The sequence below is a fragment of the Cornus florida genome, unplaced genomic scaffold (genome assembly GCF_030987335.1).
Source record: "Cornus florida cultivar Cherokee Brave unplaced genomic scaffold, ASM3098733v1 CherokeeBrave_3.0.0_Hap2_Chr03, whole genome shotgun sequence".
Lineage (NCBI taxonomy): Eukaryota > Viridiplantae > Streptophyta > Magnoliopsida > Cornales > Cornaceae > Cornus > Cornus florida.
The window spans coordinates 25,752,637-25,769,738 of record NW_026775573.1 but is presented as its reverse complement, the minus strand read 5'-3'; the positions used below and the strand labels follow the sequence as shown (position 1 = coordinate 25,769,738).

At 30.9% G+C, this 17,102-nt stretch overlaps 1 protein-coding gene across 1 annotated transcript; it reads right to left on the bottom strand.

Annotated features, from left to right (window-relative positions):
* Window positions 1-11,157: 11,157 nt before the first annotated feature.
* On the bottom strand, window positions 11,158-13,524 carry LOC132300004 (abscisate beta-glucosyltransferase-like). The gene has a single exon (XM_059796931.1). It carries the CDS (start codon window positions 13,365-13,367, stop codon window positions 11,913-11,915), a length of 1,455 nt encoding a protein of 484 aa, XP_059652914.1. The 5' UTR covers window positions 13,368-13,524; the 3' UTR covers window positions 11,158-11,912.
* Between the last annotated feature and the right edge of the window lie 3,578 nt (window positions 13,525-17,102).

The following is a 17,102-nucleotide window of genomic DNA, read 5'->3' as shown; positions in this document are numbered from 1 at the left end:
AACCCTGGGGCTATTTACAACTAGCCAATTAAGAATTCTCAAATGTACTAATACTAGCCGTGCATCAAAGATGCAGTCATCGATTATCCCGAGAGGCCACAATTAGCGCGAGCAAACATATTAATGACGAGGAACGCATTTTTGTTAATAAAACAGAATATATTTTGCACAAAAAAATATAGAAAATAATTCCAATAAATATCCAGAAAGTATAAAATAATGTAGAAAAATTCCAGAAAATTCTAGAAAAATCCCAAAAATTCTAGATACCTTAATTAACCCTCTTGTGTTATAGGTCACCCTATAAATTGATTTTTAAAATATATGCAACACATATATATCTTAATTAAAATCCAAAATTCCAAAACAATAAAAATAGAATATTTCATTCTTTTAATTCATAAGATATAATCATAATTTAATTAATAAATTTAATTTAAAGCATTGATACTCAAGGTGAAATACTTATAAGAACTAGGAGAAAAGATAGAGAAGAACTTGCCTGAAGGTTTCAAAACGAAACCGACGCTTTAAGCTTTAATTGTTTCTTCTAATTCCGGCATCCTCTTTTTCTGATCCGGCCTCCTCTTTGTCGACCTCCTCTTCTTCACTCTCTCTACCTCTCTTATTTTTCTAACATGAAAAACTCTCGTAATAAACTAATCCTATGTGTATATATAACCACATTAATACCTTATCATTTTTCAATTATGACTACCATATAAAACATTCCATAATTAATCATTAATTAATTAAATCATATATACCTATATATCAATATATATATATATCCTTCCATAACACTTATTAAATATATTTTTACAATTATACAAAAATGATTATTAAAATAATCACATTACCATGGGCCTTTATTAATTAACCCAATAAGGCTTCATACAAGCCCAAGACCACATCTTTTGGTTCAACTTCTCTTAAACCGAAATCCAATTAATTTAAATAAATCAAATAATTAAATAAACACTTAAATTAAAATAACTAATTACATGAAGCACATAAACAAAATAAGAAATCATAATTAAGTCACACCATACCAATAAAATAAACACATCAATAATTCAATTAATAATCAAATACACACACAACAATCATCATATCAATCACATAATATAATTTAATTAAAACAAGACAATTAATCTAAGCACTCAATTTAAATAAAACAAATCATTTAAAAATAAAATAAAAATAATTTATTCCAATTAAATCAAACAAATCAATTCAAAATAAAATAAAATTAATTAATCCCAATTAATAAATCCTTTAAAATATCGAAGTATTATATTCTTCCCCCCTAATAAAAGGAATTCCGTCCTTGGAATTCACGAATCCATGAAATGAAAAAGTTGATTATTTAATTTCAAATTTTCATGTTCCTTTTATCCATGTGGAAATTAACCCATTCACCCATACTCATAATTAACAGGCATATCTCCTAATTTCTTTAGAATATATTTTGTACAAAAAAATATAGAAAACAATTCCAAATAAATATCCAGAAAGTATAAAATAATGCAGAAAAATTCCAGAAAAACCCAAAAAAATCTAGAAAAATTCCAAAAATTCAGAAACCTTAATTAACCCTCTTGGATCATAGATCACCCTATAAATTGATTTTTAAAATATATGCGACGCATATATATCTTAATTAAAATCCAAAATTTCAAAAGAATAAAAATAGAATATTTCATTCTTTTAATTCATAAGATCTAATCATAATTTAATTTAAAGCCTTGATACTCAAGGTGAAATACTTATGAGTTCTAAGAGAAAAGATAAAGAAGAACTCGCTTGAAGGTTTCAAAACGAAACTGACGTTTCAAGCTTTAATTGTCTCTTCTAATTCCGACATCCTCTTTCTCTGATCCGGCCTTCTCTTTGCCGGCCTCCTTTTTGTCGGCCTCCTCCTCTTCTCTATCTCTACCTCTCTTATTTTTCTAACATAAAAAACCCTCGTAATCAAGTAATCTTATGTGTATATATAACCACATTAATACCCTAATCATTTTCCAATTATGACTACCATATAAAACCTTCCATAATTAATCATTAATTAATTAAATCATATATACATATATATCAATATATATATATATATATATATATATATATATATATATCCTTCCATAACACTTATTAAATATATTTTTATAATTATACAAAAATAATTATTAAAATAATCACATAACCATGGGCCTTTATTAATTAACCCAATAAGACTTCATACAAGCCCAAGATCACATCTTTTGGTTCAACTTCCCTTAACACAAAATTCAATTAATTTAAATAAATCAAATAATTAAATAAATACTTAAATTAAAATAACTAATTACATGAAGCACATAAATAAAACAAGAAATTACAATCAAGTCCCACCATGCCAATAAAATCAACTCATCAATAATTCATTCAATAATCAAATACACACACAACAATCATCATATCAATCACATAATATAATTTAATTAAAACAAGACAATTAATCTAAGCACTCAATTTAAATAAAACAAATCATTTAAAAATTAAATAAAAATAATTAATCCCAATTAAATCAAACAAATTATTTTAAAATAAAATAAAATTAATTAATCCCAATTAATAAATCCTTTAAACACACTCCCCCCCCCCCCCCCCCCCCGGCGAAAGTATAAAATAATGCAGAAAAATTTCAGAAAATCCCAGAAAATTCTAGAAAAATCCCAAAAATTCTGGAAACTTTAATTAACCCTTTTGGATCATAGATCACCCTATAAATTGATTTTTTAAATATATGCAACACATATATATCTTAATTAAAATCCAAAATTCCAAAAGAATAAAAATAGAATATTTCATTCTTTTAATTTATAAGATCTAACCATAATTTAATTAATAAATTTAATTTAAAGTCTCGATACTCTAGGTGAAATACTTATGAGTTCTAAGAGGAAAAATAGAGAAGAACTCGCATGAAGGTTTCAAAATGTAACCGACGCTTCAAGCTTTAATTGTCTCTTCTAATTCCGCCATCCTCTTTCTCTAATCCGGCCTCCTCTTTTTCTCTTTCTCTACCTCTCTTATTTTTCTAACGCGAAAAACCCTTGTAATAAACTAATCCTATGTGTATATATAACCACATTAATACCCTAATCTTTTTCCAATTATGATTACCATATAAAACCTTCCATACTTAATTATTAATTAATTAAATCATATATACCTATATATATATATATATATATATATATATATATATATATATATATATATCATTCCATAACACTTATTAAATATATTTTTATAATTATATAAATATGATTATTAAAATAATCACATAACCATAGGCCTTTATTAATTAACCTAATAAGGCTTCATACAAGCCCAAGACCACATCTTTTGGTCCAACTTCCCTTAAACTGAAATTCAATTAATTTAAATAAATCAAATAATTAAATAAATACTTAAATTAAAATAACTAATTGCGTGGAGTACATATACAAAACAAGAAATTACAATCAAGTCACACCATACCAATAAAATCATCACATCAATAATTTAATCAATAATCAAAATACACACACAACATTCATCATATCAATCACAAAATATAATTTAATTAAAATAAGACAATTAATTTAAACACTCAATTTAAATAAAACAAATCATTTAAAAATAAAATAAAAATAATTAATTCCAATTAAATCAAACAAATTATTTCAAAATAAAAAAAAATTAATTAATCCTAATTAATAAATCTTTTAAAACATCCAGTATTACAAAATCCCTCTTTTTTCTCTCAGCCGCCTCAAATTTGGTGTGGTGGGGGAGAATAGATGCTTGTGTTTCTTTACCAATGGATCTTTTACTATTAGTATTAGGGAATCTCTCATTTATTGAAAAAATATCTTTTCGTGCCGTCTGTTGATGTTGGCGACAGGCTTTCTTGCAATGCCAATATCTGTTTCAACATCAGTCACAGGAGCAATTGCCATCGATTGTTTTCTTGACAGCACAATAACATGATAGTGCACAGCCAATCCTGTATACAACAGGAAAGCTACACTTGTTGACCCGATGTGTTTATAATGTGGTGGATATTCCAGAACTTCGTGGATCACGTTTTCTCTTGTCCAAGTATGGCTGGCTTTTACTTTTCTCTACTTCATCAAAGAACCCATCATGTTCTAAACTTCTCTTCCTCAACCCATTTTTTGGTTCAATAATTGATTCGGCAGAAACATTGCTGATCTCTGCAATGTCTGGGTTGGTAGGTGGGTGCGGTTATAATGGTCATTTAGGTAATTAGATATTTTGTAATAAAAGAGATTAAAAAATTAAGGGTAAAGTTGTCTTTTTCCATGTATTTAACAAAACATCTAACGAAAAAATAGAAATGTATCTAAGTAATAGTTATTTTCGAAAGATGTTCGGGAGTGATATTTGGCCGAAGGGATGTGAGTGAAATTAACTCTTTATAATAATATTATGTGTAGAAGATATTCAAGACAAAAATGTAATAAATACAACATTCAAATTTCAGTTCTTGCATTTAACAAACAATCTTAATATATTCAGTATTTAAAATTAATATAATATCAAACAAGTTTACAGATTAATACATTCAGCATTTAAAGTTTTAGCGCTTAAAATTCAGTACTCGAAAGAGAAAATAAATAGAATTTCAAAGAAAGAATTGAAGCGAAGGAAACTTAAAAAGAGAAAGTAAAGGATAAAACATTAAGGATACATTTGTCATTTGTTAAATAATTATCTTTTGAAAACTGTTTAGGTAGATAAAATTTCAGCGCTAAAAATTCAAATACATTTGGCTTTGTTTGGTTAGGCTGAAACAGCGGGAAAAGAAAAGAAAGAGAAAATTTTTAAACTTTTTAAAAGTTTGGATAGATAGAAAGAGAATCGTAATGGAAATTTTAGTTTCTCGCGTGGAGTATTTTCCCCCAAAAACTTTCCCTCAAAAAACAAGCGGTAATTTTATTTTCGCGTGAAAGAATTACCTATTTATTTGCACTTCCTCTTTTACCCAGCAGTTTAATCGTTGCAAAGTTCTCTCCAAAGGTAAGTTCTCTTTCAACGTTTCTCTGGCAACGCAAATTATACATATAGAAATTTTTTATTTATTTTTAATTATCTGTTCTATATTTATTTACAGTTCCTATTTTACCCAGAAGTTTAATCGTTGCAAAGTTCTCTCCAAAGGTAAGTTCTCTCTCAACGTTTCTCTGGCAACGCAAATTATACAGATAGAATTTATTTATTTTTTTAAAATTATCTGTTCTATATTGTAATTCTAGCCACTCATAATTTCAAATAATTATCTGTTCTATATTTTAACGATTTCTTTCGTTCCAAATATATACACAATATGTAATATATATAGAGAGAATTATGACTGGTGGTGTGTTTTTCGATTGATCCATACGGACCATACCCTTTAAGTGCTTTGTCCGGCATAAATGCCTTTCTAAAAGTGCTTGTTTTTTTTTAACATTTATCATAGAGTCTCTAGTTCTTACAAGTTAACCTTTTTGATATCTCAAAGGGGTGACGTCAATGTATGCCTTCAATTACTTTTGTCTTTTCTTAATTGGATGAATATCATAAGTGTGATGTTTATATGCTTTCAATTATTATATATATATATATTGGATACAGGGTATATATAGATTCTGGGTATATCCAAATTATTATATATATATAATTATGCAGGAATCACCCAACTTCGTGAATCAAGTAAGGCATTCTTCATATACTTTTTTCAATACAATATACATAGTATGTGTGCTTGTGCTCAATGAGTCTTTCTTCATAAGATTTCATTGTTGGGTTCTCATTAATTTTAGTTTACTCAAGTGAGTTTTGATTTGTCTCTTTGTTTTTTTATATCTTCCTTGTGCTGCTTTGTGTTTCCCTTTTCTTTATGTTTATTTGACATATATTAGATTAGGTGTCTTCTTAATGTGCTTATAGTTTTGTGAATTGGTTATCAGTGAGTTTGATTCATGGAATTGCATGCTTTGGTGTTATTTTCAAATGAGTTGTATTTTTCCTTAATTAAACAGCAAAAAAGTGATGGTTAGCCTATATTAGTTATCATTGTGTTGTAACCATTGAAACTAAAATGGTATTTCTTTGTCATACTATATGTGTTTGATTATAATTGTTTCTTGTTATTAAAATTTTCAGATGGATAGTAATGACAAACATGATGAAGAGCTCAGTGTCATTGTTACACAATTTGTTGGTACTGTAGCTTATATGTGTACATACTACTTACCACAATTTGATAGGGGTCCACAACGTAATTGTTATTTGACTAGATGAGAATTTGTGAGTGACATTATGCGATCTAATGAACACTGTCATAACTTATTGCGGATGAATGTGGAATCCTTTCAAAGATTCGTGTACATATTTCGAGGAACTGGGAGGCTGAAAGACACTGTGCATTGTAGCATTGAGGAACAACTTGCAATGTTTTTACACATCGTATCACATAGTGTTAAAAATCGAAGTGCAAAATACTACTTTAAGCGTTCAGGTGAAACTATATCTCGACATTTTAAAACCGTATTAGATGCAATAATAGGCATGGAAGAAGACTTCTTAAAACAACCTAGCTCTGAAACAGAGACACCAAAGGAGATACGCGATAATAACAGAATGTGGCCATATTTTAAGGTATTGTCTTATTTAAATAACCTAACATTACTTCAAAATACCTAAAAAAAATTAACTTTATAGATATTTTTTAATATAGGATTGTGTGGGAGCAATTGACGGTACACACCTCCTGGCAAAAGTTCCAGCTGAATATGTAGCAAGATTTCGTGGTAGAAAACAATGGCCTTAACAAAATGTATTAGCAGCTTGCACATTTGATTTGAGATTCACTTATGTACTAGCTGGATGGGAAGCTTTGGCATCCGATTCTAGAGTTTTAGAAGGTGCCACTCACAGAGAAAATAAACTTACATGTCCCCCAGGTAATTATGTAATTTTCAGGTATATATAATCCTTTTAAAACTTCTAAAAAAATTACTAAAACTACTATTGTAATTTTTTTAGGTAAGTACTACCTTGCAGATGCGGGTTTTCCTCTATTGGAGAATTACATTACACCCTTTAGAAGCACACAATACCACCTAAATGAAATAAGCGGGCGTGTTCCTACAACTTCAAAAGAATTGTTCAACCATAGACATTCTTCATCACGGAACGCAATTGAGCGAGCCTCTGGGATATTAAAAAAACGATTCCGAATCTTAGTAGATGAACCAATGTTTTATTTTAACACTCAAGTAAAGTTAGTGATTGCTTGTTGTATCGTGCACAACCACTTTCGGGGAGTGATGCCAGATGATCCACTTTTAAATGATGTTGATAACGAGATTAGTACTCAACCAGTATATACTCATGATGTTGTTGAGACACATTTAACTAGGACTGAAGACGGAAGGGAAGGCAAGAGAATTCGAACACAAATAATGAACGAAATGTGGCATGATTTTAGTAGTGGACGTCGCTAGAATTTATATTATCATTAATGTAAACTTGTTTTTCAACATTTTGCTCGCTTGTATATGATAAGTTGATTTTGGTGGACACAAGTATTTATTAGATTGCAGTGCATTTCTATTTTCCTCAATAAAATTCTTGAATGGTACAATTTTGCTGAGTTTGTTTAGGATAACCAATAGGCTAACTAGTAGTACTAACATTATGTTTATACTCTCAAGGATTCTTACAATGACAATAATTTTTTGCATCAATTGTTTAGTTTTGGTAAAACTTTAAATTGTTTAGAATTGTATAGTTTAATTTTATTCGAATGTAATTGTTGAATTATTGTTCTTTTCTTTGATTTAATATTTAGTTGATATTATTAATTTTTATAATAGGAATGGAGCCAAATGGGAAGAAAAAAGGCAAGAATGTGGTATGGTCTAAAGAGATGGATAACTGTCTTATTATGGAACTTGTGCATCAAGCTAATGAGGGCTATAAAGTAGATAAAGGTTTCAAAGAGCATACTTATACCACAGCTTGTTCAATTTTAAATTCAAATTTTCAGCTGTCACTAAATCGAGAACATTGTGTTAATCGCTTGAAAACTATTAAGAAAAAGTATAGACTTATTCAAGATATGTTGAGCAAAAGTGGATTTTCTTGGAATGGGGTTATGAAAATGGTAGAATGCAGCGATCAAGTATGGGCTTCATTTGTTACGGTATGTACTTATTTTCAAATAATACTTTATTTGATAATTTTTAAATTAATCTAAGATTACTTATCTTTATTCATATTCTTAACTCTCTTCTTTCAATTTTACTTTTCTTTTACATACTTCCTTTTTTTATCATTACAGTGGACTTTTTAATGATAGTTACAAGTTTTTTAGATGCATGCATTTATATTACCTTTTATTTATTTATTAATATTTGATTCTTTCAAATGTTGACTAGGCAAATCCTGATGCAAAGGGTTTAAGAGGTAAAAAAAAATGACTTGATTGATGAATTGACTATAGTTTGCGGCACTGATCATGCAACCGGAGAATGGGCTAGTTCTGCGAAGGATATAAATGCTAATATGTCAAAGCAAATGAATGATAGTGAAGAGGAATATACACCTTTAGCGAATCCTGGTGGCAACATGATTGGGGATGACTTAGGTGACTCTGAAGGTAATTGTTTTGCTAATCCATCGGGTAATATTGGTAGCCAAACAACTGGGGACAAGCGTAACCAAGGATCTTCTTCATGTCCATCAAAACGTCGTGTGAAGAAACCACGAACCGCAGAAAGTGTTGCTGAAACAATGACTACTATTGCAAATAACATGGCAAGATTAGCTGATGCATATGAGAAAAGCAAGCCATGTATCAATTATTCAGAACTTTACAAAGCTGTGATGGATGTTGAAGAGCTTGATATCCCTAGCCGAATGAATGCATTTGAGTTCTTGAATGCTGATCCTATCAAAGCAAGAGCCTTTCTGATTTATCCTTCTGAGATGCGTTACTTGTTTTTACTTCGACAACTCTTCCCAAGTAGTTCTTCTACTATTTAAATTTTTATGGAAAAACTTTGTTTTATGAATGTTTTATTAAAAGACCATATTGAACTTTTGATTTGGTATATTAATGCAAGTTAATTCCGTATGGATATGCATATATATATATATATATATATATATATATATATATATAGTTATATGGTGAAATATTTGATTTTTCTCTCAAAGGGTAGTTTTGGTATGTATAATCATTTTCTTTTCACTTTCATGCTATCCAAACTAACAAACTAATATTTTTCTACAATTTTCTTGGATAAATTTTCATGCTAACCAAATGCATGCTAGAAAATTACTTTTCTTGTTATTCACTTCACTTTTCTTTCACTTTTTATTTCTTTTCTTTTCTACCTTATTTCCATCTAACCAAACGGAAAAGAGAAAAGTGAAGCGATAGAAACTTAGAAAGAGAAAGTAAAGGATAAATATTAAGGATATTCTTGTCATTTGTTAAACAATTATCGTTTGAAAACTGTTTAAGTAGATGAAATGGCCAAAAACACGTCAAATTCGGTGCATATTCAGGGTTAATTCTTTGGTCCTCTTATCATTATTCATTTTTTTATTGATGCTATAACTGTTGGCTTCAGTGTTGGGCCTGGACTCTTCCATAAATGAACTGGGCCTTCAAACCTATTGGGCTTGGTTTAGCGCTTACACCTTGGGGGCTCCTTGCTTTAACCGGATCAAATTTTATTTTTTCTTTGACAAAAAAATGAAGATAATTGCTCATTTGATTTTAGATAACATATACATTTTATTTCTTGGTTGTGAGTTTTATTATTATTCATTTGTTGTATAAATTTGTATTTACTTTAATAAGCTAAATTCATGTAGCAGTGATTTATTGAGGGTTTTATTTTTATTTTTATTTTTATTTTTGAAAGGTAAAAAATTAAAAAATTAAAAAAAAAAAAATCATGGTTTGAAACTAAACCGTTGATTCGATTTGGTTCCACCAGCTCTAATTCCAGTTTCAATTTTAATCATTAAAACTGATTCCGTTTAAATTTAGTGTGTACTCCTAGAGATAAACTCCCACGTTGTAGGCCATGGGTACGCATGGACCTATGGAAAATTGGAAATGCATGCCAGACGCCAGAACCCATATTCGAAAGAAAGAAGGCGGGTAATAGTTCTTTTTCCTTCTTCTTTTGTTTTTTTTTTCTCTTTAATAATGGGATATCCCCAATTCAAATACCTAAAGAATAATAAAAAGAATCTAATTGAAGTGTATTTTGTCATAGTTTTCTGGAAGAGTTATGTGCATCAATAAAAACGCATCATATTAATTTTTTGTCAAGTTTTTTTTATACATAAAATAGTTATATTTATTTTTTCGATACAAATTAAGTGACTTTATTTCGTACATGCCTAAAGAATTACTAACAAATAACTGGTATCATCTATTTTTAATTATATAAGTATACCAACAACATGGCGTATTGAATGTCTTCTTCAAATTATGAGTTTGAAAGAGAAATTTTAATTTGACTATGTCCATAATTATAGAGATTGTGTCCATCAAAGAATGGATATGATGCAAAAAAAGGTGTGATTGTCAAGTAGATTAGGAAATGCAGAGAGTCGAAATCTTACACTTCAAAATTCACCGAAGGCAATAACCTACTGAATTATAAAAACATTTGTTTTATTCCACATACAAGTCTTATCTTTTTATTATCATAAATTAAAAATAACAAAAAAAATTAATTTTTATTAGAATAAATTACACATGAATAAATCATTTAGCAAATATTACTTCGACACTTTTTTAGTATGAAAAGTTAATAATATTTTTTATATTTTAAATTTTTTTATAAAAATTTACTTTTTGATCCAACACTATTAAAAAATAACCCACTCAAAGGATGGGCAAGATGGTAATTTTAAAAATAATAATAATAATCAGAGAAAAAGTATTATTGAGCACACTCGCATAAGATCAAAGTAATAAATTTGTGTAATTTAAACAAATTTAAATTATATACAGGTAGTTGGTTAAAATCTAAGAAAAAGAACTATAATACCAAATAAATTGGTATGAATTTGTAAAGACTCAAATTATCATCTCACAAATTTTCAATTTTTTATTTCTAAAACAAAATTGGTACTTAAGCAAGTGTAAGCTTTTCAAGTCAGCATTGGTAAATTCTCTTCCTTTTTAAAATGAAAGGAAATGATGAGAAAAAAGCTAGATCATAGTAATCACATGTGAATTTTTATTTTGTTCTTGTTACCCGCAAAACTTACTGTACTATTATTTTTTTTCCAAAATATGGTGACAAAATTCTTCTTTTCAATTCATCATATATAAATTGCACGACTCAAAAAATAATAAATAAATAAATAAAGGAAGAATTTTTGCAAATTAAAGTTACATGTTTTTATCTATTATATTATTTTTGCTAATTTTTTGTTTTGGGGTTATTTTCTTATTCACTTTGGTTACAAATTACAATTATGTTTGGAAAATGATATGTATCACAAATTCATTCTCCTTAATAAGAAAACCTGGATAAGTTTTCATAATAAAAAATCTGGTCGGGTAAGTTTTAAAAATAATTTAAAGAAAAATAGTGATAGTTATACCAAATATTTACAATAAATTGACTAATTAATTATTTATATCAAATACAATTAAGACCTCCGCTTCCACTTCGTTTCTTTTCTTTTCTTTTTTGCAACAAAATTTTATGTTCACTGTTAAGAAAACAAAAAAGAATAAAGGGATAAAAATGTATGAAAAACTAGGATAACAATTTTGATATTCACTGTGTTGCTGCATAACCACCCCCACCACCTCCACGAAGTTCTCCGACGACTCAGTGCGAATCTCCGGCCGAACCCAATCCTTCTTTCCGGCGAGTCTTCAACTCCTCAATCAAAGCAACAGCGTCATTATAAGAGGACCCACCTTCTTCCACCGCTCTCCTCGCCTTCTCCGCCAACTCCTTCGCCCGACGCCTCATCTCCGGCGTCTCACCGCCTCCCATCAACCGCCGCACCGCCGCCTCCACCTTCTCCCTCCCCACCACCTCCTTCCTCTCCATATTCCACGACGCCCACTCCAAACTCCCCACCCTCACCCCAATCCGCAACACCTCCGTCACCAGCTTCTCATTGTAGAACTGCTCCGCCGAGAGCGGCCAAGTCACCATCGGCACGCCAGCGCAAACACCCTCCAGAGTCGAATTCCACCCACAGTGGGTGATAAAACCCCCCACCGCCTCGTGTTCCAAGATCAGTAACTGTGGAGCCCACCCTTTGATGATCAACCCTTTCTGGGTTTCCATCATTCTCTGCTTAAACCCATCGGGTAACCAATTTTTATCACTTTTCTCATTAGATTCCATTATTTTTCCGATCACCAAAATGAAACTGTAATCAGACGACTCGAGACCGTAAGCAATTTCATGGAGCTGAGTCGGCTTCAATCGAACTAGGCTACCAAAACTAACATATAAAACTGAATTGGGAGTTTTTGAATCGAGCCATTTCAAGCAGCTCTGTTCATCAATGGCGGAATTTTGCCCTCTTTCGGCTTTATCTGCAACGTTTCTGTTGCAGAGCGAGACGGGTCCGATTAGATATGCCTTATTTCCCATGACATTTCTGAAACAATCAACATAAGCAGGCTCCAATTCATAAAAGCTATTGATGACTTGGGCAAAGCTGTTTTGCTCGGCTCTCGTGGATTTCCCGGGAAATTCAATTTCTCTTCTCGCGAAGATCGAAAGCTGAGACCTCGTCAATTCGATCCGATCAGGAAGACCCTCGAGAACGAAAGGCTCTGAATCAGAACCCACCTTCAGATGAGGCTCGTGTTTTTTAATACTGTCTTCGCAGACGCGAGAGAAGCAGCAATTGCCGTTGAAGATGACTCTGGGGACGCCGATGGCGTCGACGACGTCGGGGACCCAGCGGTGGAACGTGTCGGTGACGAGGCAGTCGGGGCGGCGGCGGAGGAGGAGCTGCTTGAGGGGTTCTTGGAGGATGGAGGTGTCGGTGAAGGGCGGGGCCGACATGTCGACGGAGGAGATGGTGGTGAGCTGCTCGCCGGGCGGTGGTTGGAGGGTGTGGAGGTGGATGTCGTGGCCGGAGCTTTTGTCGCGGTTGATGACTTTGTGGAAGACGACGGCGTCGTTTGGGATTGCGAGTATGGTGGCTTTGACACCGTGAGAGGCAAATAGTCTGGCGAGGTCTATCATTGGGATCAAGTGACCTCCACCCACAAATGGGAAGAAGAACATCTCCAGTTTGGTAGATTCTGAGTCCATGGCTGCCTAGAGAGAGAAAATGAAGATAGAGCGAGAAAGAGGGGGTTGTAATGGAAGTTTAAACTAGGTATCGCTTGGACATATATAGCATCCATGTCTTTTTACTATTGAAAACTCTTACCTGTATTATCAATTTAATACTTTGAACTCTTCCAGTATCAATTTTAAAAGACTTTAATGTTGCCTTTGGAACATTGTATCAGTATCTCTTGAATATTTAATTAACAAATTTAAAAAAGTTAGTTAAGTAAATGATAATGACATCATCATAATAACATTATAGTTAATAACAATATCATAATATTATTTTTTACTCACGTAACAAAAATTAGATTAGTTTGATAAGACTATTTTATCATTTTCATGCGTTAAATGACTTCTAGACTTAATCTGTTTTGCGGCGCTAACACACCATTATATTATGCATATTAGTGTCTTACTCCAAAACATGGTCGGTGTACTACAACAAGACTAGCAATTGATAATGATATATATATATATATATATATATATATATATATATATATATTTCACAGTTTCATACCCAAACAGCCACAAAGAAGAAAAAGACTTTCAGTCGAAATATGGACCAACAGTTGAAAGAACCTAGTCTTGAGTAGGCTTGTGGGATTGATAAGGACCTTAGCGCTGACTATTAGCTAAGATATAGAAGAATTTATAATTTTCTATTAATAATTTGCCAATCCAGTGCACAAAAGTAAAAGTTTAAAGAAATAAATTCGTGTAATTTTTTTCTATTCATAAATTTTTTTCCTTAATTATCAAAGGGTGTGAACCAAATATGAAAAGATGCGATTTGAATAGGTACTTTTTAATTATTATAAGCATGGCATCCCATGCAAATATGCAACTGAAGCCATAACACACAAAGAATAGATATTAAACAGTTTTGTGATCCATACATGAGAACTCATTCTAGTATGATTCACTCAGTACCTGATCAGAGATTGTGGACTTATGTGCATTGTAGCCATGTGGAAGCTTCAGTTCCAAGAAAAAAGTTAGACAAAAAAAAGCCAGGAAAGGAGATGAAGATGAACCTGCACCTGCAACTAGTGATGCTAGAAAGAGCAAATCCCAACAATGCTCACAGTGGGAGAATATGGGCACAACAAGAGAACATGCAAAGTAGGTCCACCCAAACAGGTAACTCACTTTTAATATTAAGTCATAACCTAATGCCCTTTAACTTGTGACATTATTTGACATTATATAAGAGTTTGCTGGAACATACAAATACAGCAACAACCAGTCAAGTTGGAAGTGGAAGTTCAAGTTTTACAAGTTAATAAGTTTTGCCGGAGATTAAGCTACTGGACTGAACTGCAACAATACTGAAACTAAATAGGGAAGAAAAAAAAAGGTTACACGGACTAAAGGACAAAAAAAATCCGGCACCTAACACAATACATTTTATTTTATTTTTTTATTATTATTTTTTTTACAACAGATTCAATAGAGAGGTCAGGAAAAGTGATACAGAGGTACAGAGGAAACAGATAAAATGAGAAACCAAGGAGCTAACAAAGACACGGATGAAGCTCCATCAGAAATACAGAAAAATAAATAAATAAATAAATAACAGAGGCAACCACCAAGATGAAGAAGAAGGGCTAAACCCTTTTTAGTCATTTCACAAAATATTATATATATATTATAAAATGTGTTGCTAAGGGCATTTTAGTCCAATTTTTATAAATAGGATCTATTTGCACAAATGTTATAGTTTAGGAGTGTTTTTTGCACGAAAGGAATGCAATATGCACTGTAAACATATTATAAGAGTGTTTTTTGCACTTGGCCTATTTTAAATTTATATGATATTATACCATCCACGGAAAAATGAGTTTTTATGCTCTACAAAAAGAATGTGTGACTTGTGGTGGGCCCAATACTATGAAATGGCATATCCTAGGAATCAATCCATCGACTAAACAAAGTTTTTACTTTTTGCTATCAAGCTTTTTTTTTTTTAATTTGGGAAACTCACACATACTGTATCCAGTGAGGTTCGAACCTCTAACCTCCCTTTGAGAAGTATGAACCTTATACCACTAAGTCACAGGCCTGTTGGTAAGTTTTTATTAAGATAAATTACACTATACTTCTCTAAAGATTAGGGACTTGTTTGGCTGGACTTTCTGTAACCTCAAAACGGGCTTCTAAGTACAAAAAGTCATTTGCCAATAATAAAGAGCGTTTAGTAAAATTTCTGAAATGGACTTTTAAAAAGTCTCCGATTGACCAAAGCCAATCAAATATGTTTCCTAATTGACTTCCCACAAACTACACACTTTTTTAAGTAATAAATATAAAATTTCAATATTGTCCATTATTTAACTTATTTCTATTACTGAATTTCATTGCAAACTTTTATCTTTCTATTTTTACATCATCTTCTTCTTTCGTTCTCTACCGAAAAATTTTAAAAAATAATGCTGAGCAAAATTTCACAAAACTTCATTGAAAAAAATATTATTGAAAAACAATTCAACAAAGGAAGAACAAAAAGATTGAGCAGTTGCATGAAAAAATAATATTGCCTCCTATTTGACTTCATTGTCTGAAGAGTTCCAAGATTTATAAACTCTCATCCAAACTTCAATCTATGTGGAATTCTAAATAATTTTTTTTCCTCTAAAATATATATATATATATATATATATATAGACACACACACACACAATATATATATATGTGTGTGTGTGTGTGTGTATAATTTTTTTTTCTTTTTTGAAGGCTACCCATTCCGCTGTTAAAGTGATTTATAAATATAAATAAGAATAAAAATGGAATATTTTTGCTGCCATCTCTCTCTTTTGTTTATTTTTCTTTCCTTTTCTTTTTTCCATCCCTTTCAACTTCTATCATGTAGTCAAGGAAAAAAAAAAATTCTACAATGTAAATTGGGTTAAATTTGTATATCCTGATCTTCAGTTTGCCAATTAATCGTTGTTATATCATTAGCAATTTCACTCCATCACTTTAATTATGATTTTTTTTTCTTTCCTTCTTTGTACATTCCAATTCAACTCTTTACTATTATTCATGGTTTATTAAGGATATAATTGTCAAGTTAAATTATGTTACTAGTTAAAAGAGCTTCAAACAATTTATCCACCAAACAACTTTTTTGTTTTAAATTCCTTTTATCAAAATGCATTCTTCAAAGCCGATTGAGTGGAAGGAATTTTAGAAAGTAAAAGTTTCGCCAAACAGGGCCTAGATAACGTACATATAAATAAACCGTTTAGCTTGTATTACTTTGACACTCTTTTAAGTGTAAAAAGTCAATAATATCTTTTATATTTTAATTTTTTTATGAAAACTTATTATTTTATTCGACACTATTAAAAAATAAGGTGAAAATCATAAAACCTCCCTCTTGCTTTCAAAAACTATCAATTAACTCCCTTAATCACTCCATCCCCGTTAGCTTCCCGTCTAAAATTAATAGGACCGTATCACGTGAAAATCATGTGCGACAGTTACATCATTTTGCTGACCAAAATAACCTTGTAATTCGTAATGACAAAATTGCCCTTCTCACATTATAATTTTAGTTTAATAAAATATTAAAATACTATCAAGGGCATTGTTATCATTTCGCAATAACTTAATGTGGGCAACGTGATAGTTTTTGCTAGTTCAAGGGATTTTTTTATAACTGGGGGGTTATATGACGTTCTTGGAAACAACAAGGGGTTTTTATGA